The sequence below is a fragment of the Bradysia coprophila genome, unplaced genomic scaffold (genome assembly GCF_014529535.1).
Source record: "Bradysia coprophila strain Holo2 unplaced genomic scaffold, BU_Bcop_v1 contig_358, whole genome shotgun sequence".
Lineage (NCBI taxonomy): Eukaryota > Metazoa > Arthropoda > Insecta > Diptera > Sciaridae > Bradysia > Bradysia coprophila.
Window position 1 is genome coordinate 4,447,925 of NW_023503616.1, and position 24,437 is coordinate 4,472,361.

The 24,437-nt window shown below is 34.3% G+C and overlaps 4 protein-coding genes across 6 annotated transcripts in view; 2 read left to right on the forward strand and 2 right to left on the reverse strand.

Moving 5' to 3' along the window:
- The first annotated feature begins 3 nt into the window (after positions 1-3).
- LOC119081355 lies at positions 4-1,053 on the forward strand. Its single transcript, XM_037190204.1, has 2 exons — positions 4-202; positions 447-1,053. The coding sequence occupies exon 2, from the start codon at positions 448-450 to the stop codon at positions 1,024-1,026; it is 579 nt and encodes a 192-aa protein (XP_037046099.1). The 5' UTR covers positions 4-202; position 447; the 3' UTR covers positions 1,027-1,053.
- A 770-nt stretch (positions 1,054-1,823) lies between these two features.
- LOC119081356 (syntaxin-6) lies at positions 1,824-6,040 on the forward strand. 2 transcript variants are annotated; one of them, XM_037190206.1, is made up of 5 exons: positions 1,824-1,951; positions 2,378-2,535; positions 2,686-3,160; positions 3,227-3,321; positions 4,504-6,040. In XM_037190206.1, the coding sequence occupies exons 3-5, from the start codon at positions 2,784-2,786 to the stop codon at positions 4,578-4,580; spliced, it is 549 nt and encodes a 182-aa protein (XP_037046101.1). In that variant the 5' UTR covers positions 1,824-1,951; positions 2,378-2,535; positions 2,686-2,783; the 3' UTR covers positions 4,581-6,040. The 2 variants fall into 2 exon arrangements, with proteins under 2 accessions (XP_037046101.1, XP_037046100.1); XM_037190205.1 differs by lacking the exon at positions 1,824-1,951 and adding an exon at positions 1,978-2,250.
- A 1,454-nt stretch (positions 6,041-7,494) lies between these two features.
- LOC119081357 (estradiol 17-beta-dehydrogenase 8-like) lies at positions 7,495-8,766 on the reverse strand. The gene is made up of 5 exons (XM_037190207.1): positions 8,577-8,766; positions 8,388-8,510; positions 8,148-8,332; positions 7,779-8,088; positions 7,495-7,663 (listed from the first exon to the last, which is right to left on the reverse strand). Exons 1-5 carry the CDS (start codon positions 8,608-8,610, stop codon positions 7,581-7,583), a joined length of 735 nt encoding a protein of 244 aa, XP_037046102.1. The 5' UTR covers positions 8,611-8,766; the 3' UTR covers positions 7,495-7,580.
- A 2,289-nt stretch (positions 8,767-11,055) lies between these two features.
- The window catches only part of LOC119081358 (UDP-N-acetylglucosamine--peptide N-acetylglucosaminyltransferase 110 kDa subunit), a 37,092-nt gene continuing 23,710 nt past the window's right edge, over positions 11,056-24,437 (reverse strand). For both annotated transcript variants that reach the window (XM_037190208.1, XM_037190209.1), the window contains 5 exons: positions 16,289-16,484; positions 14,405-15,012; positions 13,228-14,339; positions 11,921-12,101; positions 11,056-11,852 (listed from right to left, as the gene is read on the reverse strand). In XM_037190208.1, coding sequence (XP_037046103.1) covers positions 11,588-11,852; positions 11,921-12,101; positions 13,228-14,339; positions 14,405-15,012; positions 16,289-16,484 — 2,362 coding nt within the window. In that variant the 3' untranslated portion in view covers positions 11,056-11,587. The remainder of the gene's footprint in view (positions 11,853-11,920; positions 12,102-13,227; positions 14,340-14,404; positions 15,013-16,288; positions 16,485-24,437) is intronic.

A 24,437-nucleotide genomic window follows, 5' to 3' on the forward strand; every position in this document is an offset into this window, starting at 1 on the left:
CTGCCTGGTTTACTTTACTCGGCTGTGATCTTCCATTTAATTTATGTACTCGCTAATTTGACAGTTCATTGACATTATATCAGATTCGTCGAAAACAATATAATCTAAAAAAAATTATTTATTTGCTAATTTTCTATTTGCTTTACTACTTTCATAAGTAAAGAAAATTTTGTGTACAACCGATTGTCAAGTACCAAGTTAGGTGAGCATTTTCCAGTGTATTAGTAAAAATGTCAGAGGAATTTCATTGAAATTTTACTGAATCATTCGAGCATTTTTTTCCCAAATCCTTTCAAACAGGACCTATTTTTGGGAAATTGAATTTTCCATATTTCCTAAAATTTGCCAAAATTTGCTAGAATTTGCTAATATTTTCCAAAATTTTCCAGAATTCAATTTCCCAAAAATATGCTCTGCTTTCAAAAGTGTTTCGCTTTCGTTTTTAGGATGGAGTTAACTATAAACACATCAACGTGCGATATCAAACTAAAGGTTGAGCTGGGCAGTACTGTCAAATCAATAAAGGAATCTCTGTACTCAGAAACAGGAATTCATCCACGGTACCAGTGTTTAACATATTTCGGAGAAACGTTGCTAGACGAATATGGTGTGTTGCATTATAAAATGGAAAATAAGGCCTCCATCGAATTTAAGATTATTGTACCTAAGTTCGACGATGTACTGGAAGCGGTAGGTTCGCTTAAAACGCACGTGGATTCGAGTGCCAATGATACCTTGGTCGATGCCATGATCACGCTCAAAGCATTTGTTGATTGCCACTCATGTTGTGCTAGTGTTATTATTGATATGTTAAAGTCAAAGGAATTAGCGGACGAGAAAAACGCTAAGATAAAGTCGTTCTGTGAAAAACTATTAGTAACAAATAGTGTTTTGGAAGCTAAAGAAAAAAGTTATAAAGAAAAAACTGAAACATTGTTTGCGAAAGTAGAATCATTTTCGGAAATGGAAAAGAAAATTGCTGAATTGGAGGACAAGATTTCCGCCATATGCGTAAAGAAAGAATAATTGATTTTTTTAAAATTATAAAATAAATTGTTCTAACAGTAAATATTTTTGGTTACACTATTGAATGTTTTGAATAAAAATAGCCTTCTTCGAGAGAGACGATCATGTGGAGTGCTGGAATTTTGGGAGCCAGCATGTTACCACCTCAATAACTGTAAAAGTGGAGAAGAAACCCAAAAAAGCCCCAAAAATTCTTGAATATTTTTAAATTGTAGAGCTCGGAAGATGAGGGAATTTCGGGAATCAACCTGCTACCGTCGCAATAATCCGAAAAGGTATCGAGGAATCTGGCACATGGTACTGGTAAAGTATATAAAAGGAGAACTCGCACACGCAAGTTTATTGCTACAAATGATTTTTAGCTATGTCATCGACTTAATGACTCCTTTTACAAAAGTTTGGTATCGAAAAATCTGGTGCGAGTTCACCTTTTACCCCACGCCCCATCGGTACCCATCTTCGAACTTGACTCCACAATTTCCAAGGCTGGGACCGGTCCCTCAAATCGCCATTTATTTAGATTGTAATTTTACCGTTGTGTATCCGCGTATCTGTATTTGCGTGACCTCAAAGTCTTGATAATTTCGACTCCTTTCGGTTTTTTTTCCATATACGTCATATCCACAAACGGCATATCAATCTTATTAGCCCCAACTCATATCCTTCATTCCCTATAACACTGCTTAATTCCATACAATCAAACATAGTCCTTTGAACCTAAAGAACATTCAAATTGCACTGATAAGATTGACCTAGGCAAACGCCTCGCTACATTCTATTACAATATTAGCCAAAGAAAAAAATGACAGCAGAAACGTCAGACTGTTCAAAACACCAAAATCAAAACAAACGACAGAGACAACTCCTGCTTTTCACACATTTTCCCCATATGGAAACTCCATCAAAAATAAGGGACGGAAAATTGGTATGTTTTTTCCCTTCCTACACATCCTCCGAATATCGATCAATGTACAAAAATGGTTGAACTTAATAGACATTATCATCATTGACACAGCGGAAAAAATGTTTGTTTTGTAAATTTCTGTGCCAATAGACTTGGAATTTTTGTGCTTGTAATTTTTGTCGCGGCAATAATTCGAGTTTCCATTGAAAAGATTTGCATTTTTTTTGCTAATTCCGTTTACCGTTCCAATGAAATATTCGACAACAAGTTTATCCATTCAGTGACATGTCTTTAGAAGATCCTTTTTTTGTAGTGAAAGAGTAAGTACGAGATTCGACGAAAGTGGAGTTTGTACGATAAATTCCTATGTCCTTAACGAAAATTGATTTTGAAATTTTATTCTAATTGGACGTTGTTTTGTGAATTGATTTTCTTCTTTCAATTTAGCGAGGTATTTAAGGCTTTGAATAAGACACGGGGACTATACTTACGGTGGCGTGAAATTGGTGATACGACTGTAGCGGAATCTGAATGGACTACAACTGAGTTGAGGAATTCACTGAGAAGCATTGAATGGGATTTAGAGGACCTTGAAGACACAATCAATATCCTTTTCAATTTTCAATTGATTTTTTTTTTCATATGTTGCAATCGCACCATATGTCGTACTGTGTATTTAGCGTGACTTAGATTATTCCGTTTCAATTTATTTCATTTTCTTATGGTACCATAAATTGTCCTTAACCACCCAGCACCTATTGTAGAGAAAAATCCGAATAAATTCAAAATCGACAAAAAGGAATTAATTAGCCGGCGATGTTTCATCGATGCAACGCGCGATGAAGTCAAATCGATGAAGGAAAAGATGAGCTTGAATCGAAATCGAGACAGAGATATAACTGCCCGACAACCATTATTGGAAACTGTGAACAACGAAAGTAACAACAATCAAACGCTTAACAATAATTCGTCTGGTTTAGCATCTACATTGGGAACGATGGCGTCCAGACATAGTGGAACGAAATATTCAAAATTGGAGAATGCTATTGACAGTCCCGGACACTATTCCACATTAGATAGTCCGTCGCATCGGTTTATCGGCGAAAGTGTGTCGGTGCAACAGCGAATGCTGCAAGGTCAGGATGAGCAGTTGGACGTTATAAGTGATTCGATAGGGACATTGAAGACGGTGTCGCGTCAAATTGGAATTGAATTAGATGAACAGGCTGTGTAAGTGTTGCTTTGGTTCAAAGATTCGAAATTATTTATTTCTTAACCGCAATATTTTGTCATTAGAATGCTAGACGATTTTGGTAATGAATTGGAGAGCACCGAATCGAAAATTGATTCGACAATGAAGAAAGTGGCAAAAGTTTTACATATGAACAATGGTGAGTTTTCAAAAAAGTAACGGAAGAGGTACGAGTAACAGATCACTTCGCGATTTGTCAACTTCTGAGACACTTAGTAGGAAAAATCAAACTATTAACTTCTAAAAATTTGGTGGTAAACGGCAGAAAATATGACATCCGGATAATTTCTCAGAATCGATGGAACCCCGATGAACTTTGATGAGAGCTGTGACCTCACTAATGCAAATATTTGATTAAATTATTACTTATTATGAATGTGGAGGACCTCAGCTTTACACCGATACCCATATTTCATAGTTTAACATGTGATTACTCCGCCAAATTACTAAATATGCGTATCGCTGTAAAGCTGAGGTCCTCCACATTCATAATAAGTAAAAATTTAATCAAATAATTGCATTAGTGAGGTCACAGCACTCATCAAAGTTCACCGCGGTTACTTTGATTTTGAGAAATTTTACGGAAGTCATATTTTCTGCTGTTTATCATAAAATTTTATAAAGGTAATATTTGCCCCAGTAGTACTTGACCTCAGCTTTCCAACGAACCCATACACGCCCGTGTCCTCGCCACCTTACGGAAAGGATTTCATTTCTACGAAACCCAATTTTTCGACTTTTGGCCACTTAAAACCAGCCAGGCATGGAAGATCAAAAATATCTGAGACTGGTTTTGGAGCCTAGGCACCAAGGCCTAACTATGCATATATAAAATATTCCCGAAATAAATAGCGCCGATTTCGGTCAGTCGAAATTCAAAAAAATCCCTCAAATCATTTTGTTCATTTTTCAATTTTTGTGAGATAAAAGCACAACTATCGCTCGACACACATCAACGTCACGTTAAGGCGAGGGGTCTTCATATATTTCTATAGAAAATTCTTCGTCAGTCAAAAGAAAATTCTTTAAAATTGTACGGAAGAAAATCCTCAAATTCATAGAAAATCTGAAAAATCGTTTAAATTCAAAAAAGGCTCAAAAAATCAAAACAAAAGAAGATCCTCGAGAATTGAAAAATAAAATCGTTTGAAAATCCCAGGCTTTAACATTTCAAATCATTTTCATTTTTTTCTAGAATTTCAACGATTTTTTTTTGACGAAATATACAAATAATTGCCACTCGTTCTAAGCAATGCTTTATTCGATCGTCATACAAATATTGATTTGGCAAACCTAAAACAAAATCATTTTCTTTTTTCAGATAATCGTCAATGGATGGCCATTATTGTCCTATCAATTCTGCTACTGTTAGTAATAGTTTTATTTATTGTTTTGTAATTATGTTTCTTTCTTACCTTAGTTCAACATTATAATTGACTGTATTTTTATGTAGCGAAAGTGACTTATGTTTGATGTCGCACATTGTAGTTTCGTTTCGTTAAAATATTATTCCAAAAATTATTTCTTGGTTCAGGATTGTTGATTGGCATTTTCTTAGGGTTTTCACATGAAAACGAAATCCCTCAGCAAGCAATAACGTTCGTTGCGTACGTTTTTTCTCTACAAACACTGTACGAGGTTCGTACTACGAACTATAGTGCCAAAACAATTTAATTTAATTCGGGAGAAAATTTAATTCGGGAGAATCGTTTCGATTGATTAGTACTACGGAGTGGAGTCTGGATATGCGTAAATTTTGGTGCGAGTTCTCCTGGTGTTAAATACAGTGCGGCTTATGCCCGTGCCACATTCGTCTACACAATGTTTACAATAGTTCTATGTTTTCCAATATTTATTTGACATATTCTATGTGTGAAATCGTATGGAAATTACAATGTATTGTAGATAACACTCGTATGGTGTGGAACGAGTCTTAGAACGAAGTCTCCAATTGACTTAATACAATTTTAATTTAACTTTTATACGTTAGCAAACACGAAGTTGTTTGATGTTATTTTCAACTCCCTGCTGTTTTTCCGTAACTGTGCGCTGTTAAGAAAATGGAAATAATTCCCAGTTCAGTCAATGCAAATTTTCTAACATTATTATTCAAATTTTTGTTCGACGGACCACAGAACCGGCCTAAAATTGAAAAAGGTGTTACTTAAAAAAAAATTTTTTTTTTAAATTTGGTTAGATTCCGCAAATTTTGAGAAATGTGCTTTGAATTTAAATTAAACAGAGAAATCTGCGAGATCATCGGGCTTTTTATTAGAAAGCGTAAAGAAACAACATTCTAGCCAATTGGCATCACAACATTTAGAAGTGTAAATATTTTATTATTATTCTGATGATAAAAAGTAATGTTTTTTAGAATGTAGATGAATATTAGTTTTAAAATGAAAATAGAAATAAAATATTTATTCAGTGGCAACAACAACAAGAAGAAACCATATTAAAAAATAAATATTTAAAACAGATTCATAATGGGGGCTCGTGCATTTTATTCATAAAAAATTATTGTAAAATGTTTCAGAAAAAAAAACTTAATAAGCTTAGTGATCTTTTTATATAAACAAGAGACGGATATAAAGGATAAGCAAGAGAGTAGTTTGTAAGGATTCCAGTCAAAAAAACAGTTGAATATTTATTTGTGCATTAAATTGTTATAAGCATTTTATTCTTCAAAAAATATCTATTTTTGGTACACTCACTCGGATTTAATTTTTCTTTCTATTCACATTTGTTGCATGGATTGAGTATCTTCTTTTTGTGGGAATGCTAAGACCTCCATATCACATAACTGTTTGAAATTAATGTAGTTTCAGTGATAAGACAGTTTTTAATTGGAATGAAGGCAGAAACAAAATTCAATGAAGATTACGAGACGCAAGATGTTGAAACGAATGTAGTGGTGTGAAAAATGGGTTTTTGAATTGAAATTAAAAATTAATTTTTTCATTCTAATTTCCTGTGACTGTCATCTTGAATTTCACTTAAGACATTTTTGGTCAAATTTAATTATTGTGACAAATTTTAGCTGCACAAATTTGAGGAAAAAAAATGAAAAAATATATTGAAACATTGTAGACACTAAAACAAATGTTTTTTTTATGGAAATCCACTAAGGAAAGCAGAAATGGTCGGTTCTCAATAGTCGTAACAAGATAACAGTCCTACTCCAATACTAAGTCTACAAGTGGTGTTCTAAGACCTTGAGCAACGCACTTCAAGCAAAAGTGATCCTTGTCGCAATCGATCTAAACCAATGAACGTCAACACAAGGTATGGTCGAATGTCAAACTTTGTATGAAGCGGAGGACATAGCGATTTCATATTAAAAAAAACTCACTTCTCATGAGAGGTGAGTTTTTTTATATGAAATCGCCATGTCCTCCGGTTTGTATGAGCAGACCATACCTGGTTTATACTTTCGTTGATCTAAACCACTCGTGTTATCGGTAATAACTGGTTTATTTCAAGAAGAACGTTTTCAACATACGAGATAGCGTTCACAATGTACGACAATCCTAGTCGACAGTTGCCAAATAGAGTACTACAGTTAACTCATTTCGTTTTATTTTTTGGAAAGATTCTGACGAAAGTTTCGTCACGAAACCAACTGAAATCACTAGAAATTATGTGAGCTGATGTATTGAATCGATCGTTTTAGTATTTTTATTGCTTCTCAATCGATTCATTTAATAATTTAAAAAAATCCTCGTGTTTTTCTCTTTCTACGCGCTGATATTTTTGTATCTATCGTCTTGTCATTGTCAGTGAGTGTACAAATCACTAGATGACGCTGGACGTTGTCATCAACGTTTTTGTGACAGTTGTGTACGAAATCGAAACTGTCACGACTATCACTTACATGTGCACTCTCCAGTCACAACATAAACAACAAACTAGTGGTGAACTTGATTTTGGAATGAGTTGGTCCCGTTGGTCCTGAAGGTAAAATTTAAACCGAACTATACATAAAATGGGAAAAACGAACGAAAAGGCTGTAATGCCTTCAAAACAACAAAAAACACACAAACAGACAGTGACTTCAATCAAAAAAGGGAAATCGAAAAACAAACCAGTCAAACCTCACCAAAAGAATCCACAGTTCAAGTATTTTGAAGAGAAGCGATTGCAACGAATTCGAGAAAAAGATGAGCGCAAAGCCAAAAAGGAGGAAAAACTGCTGCTGAAGAAGAAGGAAAAACTGAGAAAAGTGAAAATTCTCACGAAGAAAAATCGTAAAGGACAGCCGGTGATGGGCGGTAGAATGGAATTGTTGTTGGAGAAAATTAAGAGAAACATGTGAAAAAATAAAAATATTTTATTGAACAGTATAAATGCTGGCACTTTTGCTTTGTGACACACTGTGCTTAAGAGTTTACAGCTGTCTTATCCACCAGTCACTTCAATCGAAGTTCCATTTACAAAAGAACTGCGATCAGAAGCAAGGAATGAAATAACTTCTGCGACCTCTGGAAGTATATAAAAAATTACGTTTTTAAACGGGTAGTTCGACCTTGAGAACGGCGCTCACAAATAGCGAACCATATTTCAGAGCTTTGAATGGCAAAATTTTGTGACTTTTACCTTCTGGTTGCCCAAATCGTTTCATGGCAGTAAGTTGAACAAACTTTTCTTTTATGTTGTCTGGAATTTTATCGGTCATCGGAGACTTTATAAATCCAGGCAGGATCGCGTTCACTCGAATATTAAATTTACCAAATTCTTTCGATGCAACTCGGGTCATGCTTTCCACTCCCGCTTTACTGCTAGCATAGTTCGACTGACCAATATTGCCTGTCTTGCCAACGATACTAGCTAAATTAACGATTGAGCCTGCACCAACATTATGATCAATCATCGCTTGGGCGAAACTTTTCATGACCAAAAACGTACCCTAGGGTAATGTACTCTAGATATAAATAATGATCTATTATCGAGTACATCAACTTTTACCTTCAGATTAACACTGATGACATCGTCAAAATCTTGCTCGCTCATTTTCAATAAGAAATTATCTTTCGTTATTCCAGCTGAATTAACTACTATCGATGGAGGTTTCTTGTATTTGGATATCATTTCGTTGAGAGCTGTCTGAACACTGTCTGACGACGATACATCCATTTCGATAGACATGTGGGCTGGAATTTTTGCTAGACTTTATTCAAGTGTTGATGGTGAATGAGATGGACCTACAATTACTATCTAAAGATTTAATCGTTGCCGCAGCGGATGCACCATTTCTATCAACAGCAATTATCGTGGCACCTTCACGAACGAAAATGTTACAAGTTGCCCTTCCTATTCCACTTCCAGCTCCTGTAGTTGGGATCAACAACAATTAACGAACGCTTCAATTACTAGCATGTAAATCAAGGCCTTTACCCGAAATCACAGCAAGTTTTCCTACTAAACTCATATTTATTTTGTTTAATTCTTAATTCACCGTAGAATGCTGATTAAAGACATACAACTGTGTGATGTTACTGAACGAAAAGATGGTAAGATAAATGATTCTAAAAAAATTAAAATAATCTACTGATAACGTTATCCGCTGATTCTGAACACATACAGCTGATTGGTATATATGAAGATAACGTTTTTGTATATTTGCTCATGTAATACAATACTGTAATGTCGAATGTTTAACGTTCTCGAATTTTTAATTCAAATTTTTAGCGCATTATGATCGGAGTTAACCCGTGGTTAATGTGGTGTCATTATGGCAAAATGATATAACGAATGAAGTACGAGATTTTGAGTTATTATTCCATACGAAATAATAAAACGAGATTTTGAGTTGAGCAAGACAACATTTTTAACAAATTAGAAGTAACAGATCCACATTGTCATGCGGTATCTCAAAAACTATGTAGTAGAATCTGGGGAGACGTTGATTCGGTTGTGTTCTAAGTGATCGCAATTACCCTAATCTTTTAAGTGACCAGACCACCATTCCGCCAGATTTCCCTAGTAATTATTGGGAATCAAACATATTCTCAGATTATATAATTACCGAGGTGAGGTAACAATCATTCCATTGTATCAAATCAATTCTAGCATTAAATTACGTAAACTAATATTCTGCTCTCGTGCAGCTGACATCAAATCACATCTTCTATTACTGTTTTTTCAATATTCTGGTTTACCATATCCCGGAAAGGCAGATTATATTAATAAGTCTGTGATTGGCGTAGCTAGTAGGTTGGTCCAAATTTCAAAGATAGGTTTCACACGAGATCTATATGCATCAATTAGAAATGACCGACATATCCTGATGAAATCTAGAATCGTTGTTACAAGATCAGAGTATATTAAACGTATCGAGTGGGACTTACGGATTTTTATCGACAATGGAGGCTAAATACTTGCGACAACAAAATGAGGTAAAAAATTTAACTCGCACATTCCATGGGCAGGGGCGGAATAAGGTTTCCAGCGCCACTGGCAAACGGAATCTAAGCGCCAATTTTTCTATTCGAAATCGTATATAAATAAACGAACATTACTGCTTGTTCAAGACGAACGTTACGTTACGGAGAGTATGGAAATGGGTGCTAGTGTTAAGATAGAAGTGGAATAAATGTAATTGCGAGTTCAGCGAGTAATATATCACTACAAAAATTCTGATACATCTGAAAAGAAAATGTTCTTTTGATTATTGTGGTATAGCAACGAGTGAAAAGTTCAAGCTTTTTCTTTTTCATTTTTTCACTTCTTATTGCGCTCTGGTATTACTTTCGAGTAGTCAGCTTTCCTCAAACAATCGAGGGCAATATTTATGAAGAAGGGCATATCCCCGATAAGTTAGAAACTACTGAACTTTTTTTTTCCCCTGAAAGGTAGTGAAAAATTATGAATTTCGAATCCGACATAAATTTTAGGGAAATTAGCATTATTCGGCGTATTCTCTTGAGATATTTCAGTTTTTCGACAATATCTTCGGAACCATATGGCGGTAAGGCACAGTAATTTTCATATCCGTTGGACTTCTTGAGTAGTAGATTGCGTCCTTGTTTGGAACTTTGTATTTTCCCAAGAGTGAGGGTCAATGAAGTAATTTTTCTTTCTCAGGAGGTGCAATACCTTACGTATAGTTGCTTGGACGTTCTAAATTTGAGGCTAAAATCGAGTATTTTGAGTGAAAATCTTTTAGAAAACCATCAACGGATTTATAAAGATTTTCCAGATTCGAAAGGATTTTTTTTTATCAACTTCAAAGGATTTTCAAGCATTTTCGAGGATTTTTCTTCAATTTTCGAATATTTTTCTGTGATTTTCTTAAGATTTAAAGAATTTTGTTTTAGAATTTGCAACGAATTTGAGGTAAAGGAATTTTTTTAGTTCAAAGGGATATTATATGTCTATCTGCCTCTCGAGAAATCCCATTCTTCAAAATATAAATGCCCAAACGAGGATGTAATCTACTATTAGACAAACGAGACACTTTTAACTGATTCATCTGGCCATTTGTTTAGTATTTCAAAAAGTCCGATCGCAAAGGAATGCAACAGAGAAGGGAAATCCAAAAATTATCTCGATGAATTATGGGATTGATTTTCACTCGAAATGGCAGTGAATTTAGTGGTACTCTTGCACTCATGAAATAGCTCGATTTCGTTTTCGACATGCAATTTTCTGTTTCGAAATTCTTCAAATAAATATCTTTCAGTAAACGAAATGCTAGATTTGAAAGCAGATGAGACCCCTAATCTGTGCGAATCGACAGGGGTAATTACTTCTAAATAATAGTGATTAACCACTCGAAGCGAATACTAGAAATCTCTATCGAAAACAGGAGTCACAGTGAACAATTAACTTACCAGTCTTTGCACCATCAATTTGGAACCGAATGAAAATAAACATTTTTATTGATTTGTATTTTGAAATAACATATATTTATGTGAAGCACATGAAATTAATCGTAAAATATAATTTATTTACACGAAAAAAGATATTTTATTAATATTTGCGCGGGAGAGATGTCGATGGTATCAATTATTTTCAAACACATCAAAAAAAAATGGAGAAATTAACTAACATAATGTGAAGGAAATGAATACGAATTACAATGAGCTGTAACATAATTTCCCTTTGAAAATAATGCAAAATGTTGAAGCAAAAAAAAAAGATCTTAAATCACACCAAATCAGGTGACTTACACATACACACAAAAAATGAGCAAAAGAAAATATTTACAAAAAGGAGATGATAGAGAACTCTGAATGTCTATAACTAAACAAAAATGTTTCTACAACTATCGCATCGACAGTCTTCTCTCAACTTAGATTTTTCTCATTTCAACACTATAATAAATTACAAAGAAAAAGTAAAGAGAAATGAAGAAGAAAAAAACGAAAGAAAAACTTTTAATTCTGTCGCCATAATTTTCTCGCTTATTTTTCGAGAGCTGCTATGTGATCAGGACCGTGATTCTGAGAATGTCTGTTCCACATTTTCGAATATAACATCTCCAATCCATTTGCATACTGCTTACAATCGAATAACGGACTATCGACTCTCGCTTTCCACACTTTCGCGCGCATTCCCTTCAAATATTCGCGATCTGTACCCAAACGGATCGCAATTTGTTCGTACTCTTGACGGGTACGTGCAATCAGTTCTGGACAACCGAGTGTTGCCAATTGAGACGCAGCAACGCTGAAATTAAATTTTATTTTTCCTAAATTTTTGATTTCCATTCGTGAAATAAGCAGTGAAGTAATTACCGTGAAGCTAAAGTTTCTCCTGGTAGAGTAACCACTGGTGTTCCCGTCCACAACACATCCATTGACGTCGTATGACCGTTACACAATGGTGTATCTAAGCAAACATCGGCTAATTGACCTCGGCGTACATGTTCCTCTTTGGCAGCCACATTGGAGAATATAATTTGACCCTCGGGAAGACCTGTTTGCAAGTAAATAAAAATATCTTAATCAATAACATTGTCAATGCTAAGACACTAATCAATCAATGCATTTACGATTAAGAGTTCACCCTAATGACAAAAGATTTCTAATTCTGTATGAGAAATGTGAAAGTCTGACAGACAAACATTGATGGGACAGTTAAAATACATTCCATGTTTCACCATTCATCCATCGAAATCAATGATGAAAGTGATGGAAGATATCGCTTAAGATAAATTGCCGACAAATTCGGCGTTGCTCGTCAACCAATCCAATATTTAAAGCCATTCACATAATTCAAAACAACACACAATTGGATGATTTTCCAATTTTATAGATTGCATTTTGTAGATAGAGATAGATTAAACTGGGTAACATTGTAAGCGAATACACAACCATCTCGAATGCTCATAACATAACATGTTCATTCTTTTTAGCACAGTTCGATTGCATTCTAGTGTGTCAACAAGTGTACATAAAATGAAAATTTTCATCGCAAATTTATCGACACTTGAAAAATGAGTAGAGCAAATGGAAACTTGTTGAAAATGGTTTTCACTTTTTCATTTTTTCGATGGAGAAACGAAGTTCGTTCCGAAGATAAAATGTTTTATTTATGAGTTCTCGATGGGAACATTAGAACAACAACGATACGGCGAGATTTTCTAATCCAATTCACTTGAGAGTACAATAACAAGAAATCTATGCACGACCTTTACCACACAATTTATTTTGTGAGTAAAGTTAGACGTTCATGTAGACGAATACAATAACGCGTGACTTGATGTTCAATTGATGGGTGGTGGAAAGAACTTTTTATCCAACAGAAAAGAGATGAAATTTCATCCATTACATTTAGGCGTTCGAAACACGTGTTATCTAAAAATCGATACACAACACTCCTGTTAACAAAATATCATTTGGACGTTTATAAGCCGAATTTATGAGACTGAACTACGTGACAAACGAAATTGAAATTTTAATCAGATCGTCCACAAGGCTTAACAAAGAAAATAATTTTCGGTGTAATTTGACTGTTAAAATGTGTAAAACTTTACAGACACTCCGATGGACAGGTCAAATTCCCAGACATTCCAGAAATAAAATCATTGAATTATACTCACGTAAATTGTGTGTTGTTTGCAATAAATTCGGTTCTCCAACAGCCGGGAAACGTAGCAACCATAAAACTGCATTCGGAACATTCTTCAGAATTGTAACCCATGACTGCAACGTTAATGGATCGATTTTGTACAATTGATTGAAGTTGCAGAATACGACCGCATTGTCGGGTAGACCGTATTGCTGACGAGTCGTAATGACAATATTTTGTGGCACTTCTTCACCGGTGGCTGCCTTATTATTCGTCTGCGTCGTAGCCAAACCATTCTGCACAACAACACCGTTAACCGATGTTTGAACTTGACCAGATGCTATCATATTCTCGATAGCTGTCGTCGTTGGTAGTTCAGCAACTTTCATCGATATTTCCAATGGTTTGTGAGCATTGATCACCTCACGAATCTCTTTGACGTCGGTGTGTTCGACCAGCGGTGATAAATCTGTAGCATTGATAACAGCTACATTGTCTGCAACGTTACCGCTTTTGTCACTGACAATTAGACGCTCCTTCAAATGTGGGAACATTTGTTTATGATCGCCGATGAAGTATGTGTACGGCATGTATGCCAATTTTTCGCTGTATTGATTTTGTAATTCCAATGGGGACGTAACTGCGTCGGTAATGATATAATCCATATAGCTGGCTCCACTCGTACCGGGATAGCCTAACCACATAACCTGCACGGGAGCTGGTCTTAATGCGAATATTTCGTTTCTTGCTCCTTTCGTGTAGCCATTCATATTAACCAGTATATGAATACCATCGGCATAAATTCTGTCAGCTGCCTTGCCATTACATGGGATCTGGGATAAGTCAATGAAGTGCTCGCTTTCGTTGGCAATTTTACTACGGAATGTGGTTCCATCGTCAGCACTCAGGGCATAGCAAAATATTTCCACCCTGTGACGATCGTGCATTCCAGGAACGCTTTGCATCAAATGAGAAGTCGGATGATTGCCGAAATCACTGCTCACGTAACCGATTTTCAATCGTCCATTGAAGTCACGTGGAAATTTGTATGGCGGCTTGTGGAGTACGTGAATCTTTTCAAGGCACAAATTTGCATGTCTAGCTGCGATTGCTTTACGAAAATCGTGCGATAGTGGATACAACCTGTAAACAAGCAAAATTAAATGATAAAATCAAATAAAGTCAAGTGACATATGTGCATCACTTACATCGAATGATGAGGGTGAACCGATGGTAAACGATTCTTTTCCAGTTGCTCGGCCACAATGCTCACCAGTTTCTTCATTCTTGACTCATAGTCAGTCCAATCACACACAATTTGCAAACAATGCGCTAAATTGCAGTAAGCATCAGGAAAATCTGGTTTCAACTTTAGAGCAGTTCGATACGACTGGATAGCTTCAGGAATGTTTCCAGAATCTTTGTGAATGCTGGCCAAATTACTGTGGGCATCAGCGAATGCTGGATTGATTTGAATAGCTCTGGTGTAGCATTGTAGAGCTCCAGATACGTCTTGCATCTCCTTCAGGGTATTTCCCATGTTTGAGTAGGCATCAGCAAATGTCGGCTGAATTCGGATGGCCTCTTTGTAATGCATAAGCGCTTCATTGAGCTTGCCCTGTTGTTGAAGTACAGAAGCAAGATTTGAATGAGCCGCAGCAAACTCGGGAAACACTTCCAGTGCTTTAAGATACAATCGGGTGGCTTCCTCAATGTAGCCCTGTTCGCGTTTGATGTTTGCCAAATTGTTCAGTGAATCAGCATGAGTGGGACATAAACGTAAGGCTGTATTGTAACAGTCCTCGGCCTCTTGTACCTGTAAAGAAAACATGTTCTTAATACCATAGCCCAGCCCGTAGGTTTATCAAGCAAAACGTCAGCACTATAAATAGACCAATCTTTCGCTCTTACAACAAACATTCTTGACAATGATGATCATGTTACGTGGGTCATGTAAATATTAGCATCAAAATCAAATCAATCTATTCTGTGTATGCAAAATACGAAACGATACGACTACAGCTAAATTCATGGCACTTTTATACAGTGGCACCAATCGAACAAGCGCCATTTCAATCAATGATAATATTTTCGACATAGAACCCTCCTCTACATTCCGTCCGTAAACATTGTGATGCGAAAAACGAGAAACCATAAATTCTGAAATATTTTGCACCACCAATTATGCGAATTAAACTTCATCAGTGCGTGTAGCAAGCGTATTTACATAAAAGCTTCGTATCGGTTTTTTTCCACTAAAGAAAACTTTTATGTCTCCTATCGATCCCATCTGAATATACATTTTCTGGGAAAATCTTTTTTTTATTCGATGAAATCAGGGTTCATTGGCTACTGTAGAAAATGTTGAATGGATATGGTGAAAAGGTGGATTGTAACAAAAGCTTCGTAACAGCGACAATTCAAAAGAAAGAATCAATAAATCACATCGAGTAAACGAAGTGTCTTTAATCATGTTCGAAGAAGACATTGTGGGTGCTCTTCATTCAGACACCCATGCATGAATGAGTTTAATTTTGAAAAAATCTGCAAGCAAATTGCATCAACTTTGTGATGGTTTCCACAAAGAAGTCTCATTAAGTCATTGAATGGTTTTTAGAACCGAGTTCATTGTTCGACACGGCGTGAATTCGAAAGTAATTTTTTCAAGCAAGAATAAAATTTAACTCGATGGTACTCTTGTCAGTGAAGAATACTTCGCAAAAAAATAATTCCATCCACCCTTTTAATATTGTAATTTTTTCCAATTCCTCTCGACCCTTTTAATATTGTAATTTTTTCCAATTCCTCTCGACCTCCCCTCTACACCAACCGACTAAATAACCAATTTCCATAATGAAAACAAATAGTCGAACACAATACTGTGCCAGCCGAGTAGATAAAAGGATTAAAATATTTTAGAAAATTCCAACAAAATTAATGGTATGGCGTTCGGATGCGACACAACAAACTCATAAAGTGAAAAACGAAAACGGAAAGTTTATATAATTATCACAACACGCACGCGAGATAATAAATTTCTCTTAGGCTGACACCTCGTTAAGTTTATTATAACGTAATATGAACATTCTTACCTGTCCCTTTTCCTTGAGAGCATTCGCCAAGTTACAATAGGCATCGGGAAAGTTGGGTTGCAGTTCGATAGCACGACGATATGTGTCTATAGCCAGATCAATGAGACCTTGCTCGTAGTAAACGCACGCCAGATTTCCATGGACAACGGCATTGTTTGGCGATAGATTAAGTGCACGTAAATATGCGGCCACAGCTCTGCAAAAACATTTCTTTATTAGTATGTCCCATACTGTGTCGATGATTGAAATCGACATTTTGCGTTGTTTCTATTTTAGTTTTATGAAAATTATGATTCACATTATTGATATCGTGCTGATAAATGAAAGAGGCAAGTCATATCAGATAAAAAATGGATAAAAGAATTTTGTTTATCTATCGACTGCAAAATGTGCTTAGGAGTACAGCCAATTTACTGACACTCGATATGTGTGAATTGTAGAATAGTTTTTAAGAACTTCGGTATGATGAAGTAGGCACTCGACATCGTCTCTGACGGTCTCAGCCTGATCATTCAGTTGAAGTAACATAGTCAAAAAATAAAAAAAAAAATATGATCCACCTATGCTCCCTCGCGGGGTAAAGGTCAGTTATTATTTAATATTTAATATTTATTTATAACAAAGTCAGTTATTTCAATCAACTGACAAAAATCGCGTTTGCAATATCACAAAGAAACCAAATCGTAAGATCATTTTGCTGTTCCACTGGGAGGACAGCTGTGTCTCAACCCTTAGACCTTACACTAATGACAAATTATTTAAATTTTTAAAGACAAATAAAGCACAATGTTGACATTATTGGATTTTAAAAATTTTATCGCCCATTATTGTTCACTACTTTTATCCTATATTAATCCTACCAGCTTTACGCATTATGAAACGACTATAAAAAAATCACATACATCCGCGTGCTTGGTAGCAGTGGAACTGAGCTATGTACAAAATCGATAAAACCATTTTTTTCGTGAAATATAAAATGTTGATTTTCAGATACAACGAAGTTTTTTTTTATCATATATGATTACGAAGATTACGAAAAGAATTACGGTAACGCATGTTAAAGAACGTAACAATTTCGTATCGGATGCTTCAGGATCCTGGGACATTTGTTCGAGAGAAACTCCTAATTTTAAAACCAAATATCAATGTGAAACAATGTAGAATTTACATTAAAAAATTTAGACTGAAACTACTACGATGACTAAATATAATAAGTTTGCTGTGATTCACTACTCAAACATTTTCTTCTGAATCCATGCCTAACCATTTTCATCTATAATCCGACCACGTGCCACTCATTCATTATGTTCTACAAAAATTGGCTAGCGTTCAATTCATAATATCGACTGTTTCGAACAAAATCACTGATGACGGAATTTGCAAGTGATTTGCTAAGACTAGTGATTTGCCAAATTTGCTAAACTAGCACGAACAACAATGTGAGTTTATTTCTCTGTGTCGCATTCGTAAACTAATAAATCCTTTTTCCTCTTTTATTGTTTTGGCTTCATCATTTCTTTTCTATAGATCGACTGGCAATAAATTTTGGTTAAACTGTGATAACGGTTATCGACATTTTCTTGATTCCTAAAGTGTCACGCTACATGTATTTATGTCATGAAGGACCATAAGAAAAGATTGTAAGTAATACTATGAGTTTGGTCATAAATTTTATATAAAAGTTGTTGTAAACTTTTTAAACTTAAGTCTGAAACACCACTACATATTCTATAGAAGCAAGAATTATTTGATATTCCACTTGGCAACGTTTAATCTCTAGCATTACCTGATTTAAATAATTCAAGTATTAATCAAAGTTTTCGGATGCAAAATGAAGTGAATATTAAATGATAACGCTCAAATATTGTTAACAAACACTGTCTTGAGATGTAATCCAATATCCAATTCTGTACCTGTGCTGAGATAATTTACAGCTTTTCCGAATCAAACCGCATATGTATTCGTGTCGGAGATACGATAATTTTACTTATAAATTCAATGTAAACGTTAATTTAGTATTCACGTAGTGCGTAGTTTGTTAAAACAGCTTCTATCCGGGACGTTTGAAATATTCATAACCACGAAATGGGAATTACGTTTACCCACCAATCTAATTATCAAATACATTATTCAAAGTCGAGTCCAACATTTACGGTGCTTTGTGTGTACGCAAGTGACTAATGAAAACGAATTTAAAATATTCAAAAAGGAAGGAACGCACCTCCTGAATAAAAAAAATCAAATTAGAGGAATGTCGATCATACTCCACCTGTTCCATTTAAGTAAATTCTTTCGACATTGATACACACGAGAGAAAAGACATGGGAAAATATTATTCACGGGGTACGGTATCCCGATTATTAGATTAATTTCTCAACAATCGATAAACATTGTCGAGTTTTTCATATTATTTTCAGTTGATTTTTTACGAATAATTCATAGCACAGGACAACGTTTTATATATTTCATATTGTCTAAGGTTTAGTTATACTTTATAAATACTCATCTACGAACGAGAAATTTGATTGAATAAATTCCTTTGTCCCCTCGATTTATCAGTTCATAGAGAATAATGGAGCCTGCATGAGTTAAGGATGCTTGAAAAACGACTTTGATGTCATCTCTATCGATATTCATTATATATACCGATATCTATTCCGTCTATATATGCGGAACCCAAGAAAATATCTTAATTTAGCCGCTCTTCAAAGGAGAAAATATTGAACCGAAATCGATAAAACACATTTAATGGATACTAATCCAACTGCACGATAAAAGTTTTGACAATTTTCGTTGACTGTTGTCTGATTGGAATATCTTATAATGTGGACTAAGATTTTGGTTCGAAATAAATGGGTTTAAAGACTTTGTTGTTGATGAAACTTGTGGGTTTTGCGTACCAATGTTGTAAGCATATTTTGGTGATTTGTTCTTTTGTCAGTAGTTACAGTTCGGAGAAATGTTTCTGAAGACAAATAGACTTAGATGGAGTTTATATATGGAAGCGGCAATAAACCTAGATATAATTTGATGAACTTCAACTCTTGAACAATTTTGGACTTAACAAATTCGAGGAAAAATTGAATGAATATCCATTCATCATATCAATTACTATCTCGCTATTCACTGAGAAATTTGGTGCTGCGAGAAACCTTTTATTATTAGTGGATTGCCATTTTAGTCAATACTATGAGAACCCCTTACCGACAGCCTTAAATCAAGTGTAAATGAATCAAAATTTACTTTGTAACTAAAAACATAATTTAAATTTATTATCGCGTGTACATAAATTAGCAAGTATAATGCCGTTTCGTAGCGAGTAACCGAAGTGATTCTGTACGAATATTTCGATTTATTTATGAAAAGCGAAAAATACTAACAAATTTATTAATTGTTGGCTTTGCTATTATTAAAATCAATTATGAAATTTGCCTAACGAGAGGAAATTTCTTGACAAAAGTTTCGAAATTCGAGTGTATACTAAATTACCTATCCCCATCAATTTTATACGAAACTTTACGATTTCAACCCTCTTAATTAATAAAAAGAAAACACCAGCATCGCTTTCTGCTATACAATCAAAAAAAAAAATCCTGAAATCAACATCCAACGGATCCAACGTAATATATAATTAGTGATTCACTTGCTTTCAAATAACTTTTTTCCCCAAAAAAATGTTCTTTTCCCATTTTCATTAAAAAGATTATCGTCGCCCGAATAACATACAAGAACTTGTAATTAATCAGATTAGTAAAAAGGATCCAAAGAGCTTTCGGTAATAATACTAATGATAAATACTTTTAATTGATTTAAAGCGAAGGTTTTTGTTGCTTAAACAATATAAAATTTAATTAGCAATTTAAATTTTTCGATTAAAATCACTTGAATCTTTAAAGCACAACCGCAACTGAAATTGTATTTTTAGAAAATGTTGTTATAAACAAACGTTCAGTCCATTTAACGATTTGTTTTGCTTTCAAATTCATCAATAAAAGTAATAAAAGTAGATGTATTTACTTTATAGCTGTAGCTATCGGTTCGTTTGACTAGATTCCAACTTTTCCCTTGGTAAACAAAAGGAAATAAAATTACCGAGCTCAACAAGGAATTCCAATGAAATTTTCTGGAAATTCAATAAATAAACATTTTATGCTGAAAGGTTTATCATATTTCTGAATGTAGATCTCGAAAACAATATCAAAATATAAATACTTAACTGTCTGCAATTTGTCTAATGCTCAGACTAGGTGTCTGGTCAAATTGCTGAACAAGTGGCAATAACAGCTTTACTCATTTTATATTTGAATTAAAAATTGAATTGAATTTTCACCACTAAGAAGTAAAATCTTTTCTCAGAAGACATATAGATGGAAAGATAAGTATTGCTAGTGAGACAGAGCGAGAAAGATAAAAATTAAAGTTTTACAAAACTAATGTTTTCGAGTTAATGGAATTGTAATTAATACAAACAACGTATCTGCCACCCACTCGTTCTAACACCAAGAAGGAATAGTTATTGACAAAATTAAAAAAAAGTAAGGTTAGTCCAATTCAGAGCCGTATAAACACGATGGGCTATAGTGGCTTAGCCCCCTGGCGCTGGATAAAACTGGCGAAAACTGGCGCTGGAAATTTCAACGATGTATCTATATTTAGCGCTGGAAATGAAATAGCCCAGTGGCGCCCAAGTCTTAATCCAGCCCTGGTCCGATTTCTAAACTTAATTACCGATTAGCCGACTCAATTCATGACTTTTATAAAAACAACAAAAACAGCTGGAATTCCTGTCGGCATCTATAACATACCATAAATTCGCACAGCTTCCACAAGAAATAAATAAGAAACAGTACAAATTCTCTGGAAATTAGCGAGCTAGCAAATTACCAAATTATTTTTATGGCTTGAAAATCGATTTTAAATATCAAACAGTTTTTTACGATAGATCGTTGATGTTTAATTTCGAGTGTTTTACGTCTACGTATAATCGCCTGAATTTTCTGGCAATTGTTCAAGGAAGTGCCGAGATTTATAGTGCAATTAACTACTCGTAATTTCTGCATAAGTATGTGTACGCGATAGACCTGTAAACAAATTAATGTTCATTTTAACTACTTTCGTCTAGAAATATCAAATGTGGTACAATGATTCTAATTTATCGAAAACTCTTGTTGAAAAAGTTTACGCACACTGCAGTCATAACCATGGAAAATATGTCTGCGGTACATTTCTTTTGTAGACATTTTATGTTCATTGTAAGTTACTTTCGAGTCGCATCCCATAAGAAAATATTTACCTCTGGTAGAAAGTTGTATTGCTTTCGTATAATAAGAAAAAGAATGAAAGAAAAGCAATAATAGAAAACATAATGAACACGAGGTTGGAAATAAAAGTTGAGTAAATGTGTACGAGCATAAAAATGCAAACACTGAAGCTTTTTGTCTCGTATTTTTAAAAGCAGAAAATGTTCAACTTCGATACACCATATACGTACGCTCACTTTGGATGATGTGGGCGTAAATTGTAAAATAAAAGCAGAGTTTTCTTTATTTATCTAGAAACAGTATCCAATTTCGGATCAAGTTGAACATAATCTTATATTCAAAATGTGCAGTGCAATGGAAGGATATAAAGTTTAATGCGACCTTTGTTTGCTATTTCAGGTAATAGACAAGTAACTTGTTTTGGTTTCTAATCCCCATTCTTTCAATGAAACTTTAACAGTTACAGGATTAAATATGAGGCTATTGTAGCATTATGACTTATATTTCTAATAAATTAGTAAGGTAAGCTTTCGTAGTTTCAAAAAACTGAAGTAAACTAACTACCAGTGAGTAAAAACTAAAAAAAAAGTTGATGAAAAATTCAACAATTCCTTATTTTCGATTCCTTTTTTTTCTCGCATAAATCACACCACAGCTTCTGATAACATGTTGGCGTTTTCAGACATTTCGATATTATATATCATGAACGTGAGTGGAACATTGAAAAGCTTTTCTATTACAATATTATTCCGCGAACATTACCTCTAGGTATTCTACCGTAGATAACCAGAAAAATGCTTTAACATAACACATCCACTTAGTAATTTTCGTATACATACATCAAAAGAACAACAACGCATATTGTTTCAATAATTCCAGTGCGGTTAGTTGAATGTAATTTCATAGTCTGTAGCTTAGCAGAGCGATAGTTTACTTTGTGTGTGCTAAATCTAATTTGAAATTCAGATATCTAATTCAAATGTTACAAATTTCGGGGTGAAAATACAAAGACAAATTCTTGGCAAATAATTAGCGTGTAGGTTGGCTGACAAACTAGAAACATATTCTATGCTTAATGTTAATCTGATTAATGTCGAGTAACTTTGAGTATACCCGACATTATTCTCTCGTTTTCACCAACTTTGGTAACTAAATGAAGATGTGAAGAATTTCAGGTCTGGAGATGTGACATCAGATACAGAAAAGTTATTAAATATTGAACCAAGCATGTTAGACATTTCAAAACAATTTAGATAGGAAGATCTACCATGATGTTCATACCCTCAGACTTAATATTATTTAAATCCTTTCACTGTGGCTTTCAGATATGGAGTATAATAAGTCACTGTTCAGACATACATCGTATCTACATAATTTTCATATGTGTCAGACACATTGTGTCTGCAATATCAACTGCATGGCATGGGAATGCTTATTGAACCGTGGCCAGTAAGATAAGAACACCTGTCATGTCAACAGTTAAACGTATTTCAACAAGTAAACTTGCCTCAGTTTTCTTTCCATTACAAATGTGTTTTTGTCTGGTACTCCGGTGATATTTGCTTTGATTTCGAGCAACCGAACGGTATATCCTTTTTATTTAAATTCAGTCTTTATATTAGTATGAATATTCATTTCAAAATGAATTTAGATAACAAACAAAAAATTTCACTATATCATGGAAATGAATAAATTTGCGGGAGTATTTTACGAAAATTAAATTGACTTTCTTTATAAACATGTTAGGGACTAGCTTCCGTCGTTCTTTCGCTCATTTCTTGACGCTATACATACATTAAATTTACGCTGTCTTCCACCTTTAAATGAACTCATTTATAATGTGTACAAAAAGTACGCTTGGCAAAGCTCTGGGCTTTTTTTTAATTTAAATTTTTTAACGTGGAAACTGGAGGATATTTCTGTACATGAAATAAAAGTTGATTAATAAAGACCATTTAAAAAAACGAAAATGATTGTCTCATGGGAAATTGTGTGATTTCCTTAATAAATTGCTCGAACAAACAGGAAAAAGGATATTATTCTTTGTACCAGATTTATATTTATGGAATAATCACAGACGAGTTAAAGCTGCTTAAAATGAGATTAAACGAATAATTTTCTTCTTTTCCTTAACATTTCGCCAAGCCGTCTAAATGGTTTTTTGATTGATTTTTTTTGGTTATTTAATCTATGCGGAGCGGAAAAGATCAAGTTTGCAGAGTTGGAGGATGCTATTTGCATTTATATTGAGATGGAAATACAATAGGAAATAAGTTGAATAAAATTGATTGAAGCATTTGGAATATTATAAGTCGTTTCGCAAGTACGTCGTATGAAGAGTTGAGATTTCTTGTCCATTTTTAAATATCTTAGCATTTAAATTTATCAAAAGTATAGATATATTGGCAGAGAAAACACATTAGAATAAATCTCTCTCTCTCTCTCTCTCTCTCTCTCTCTCTTTCCAAACTATATTGAATATCAAAATCAATATCTCAAGTATGTCTGTTATTCGATAAAAACATTCTTCATAGACAAAGTTCTTTACACTCAAGTATTCAGAAACACACATCCCAACTAAATTATATATCATCTGTCAAAGCTTCTCTGAAATTGAGTATTATAGGATACAGTAATGTGGCACATACACAATGTATTATCCTTAAAGTGTTGACAGGAGAAAAAAAAAATTGTGTTTGATATAAAAAAATCGAAGACATCGTTTAAGTCGAACATTGTGTGCACATAAAATAAAACTGAGAAGACTTTCAATATCTTATTAAATTAACCCATTTTTATATCTCTCGCCTTTCTTTTTGGAAGTCTTACATTGGCGCCTCGCAATATATTTTTCTATATATATACATCCTTTCTACATGCGTCTGTTT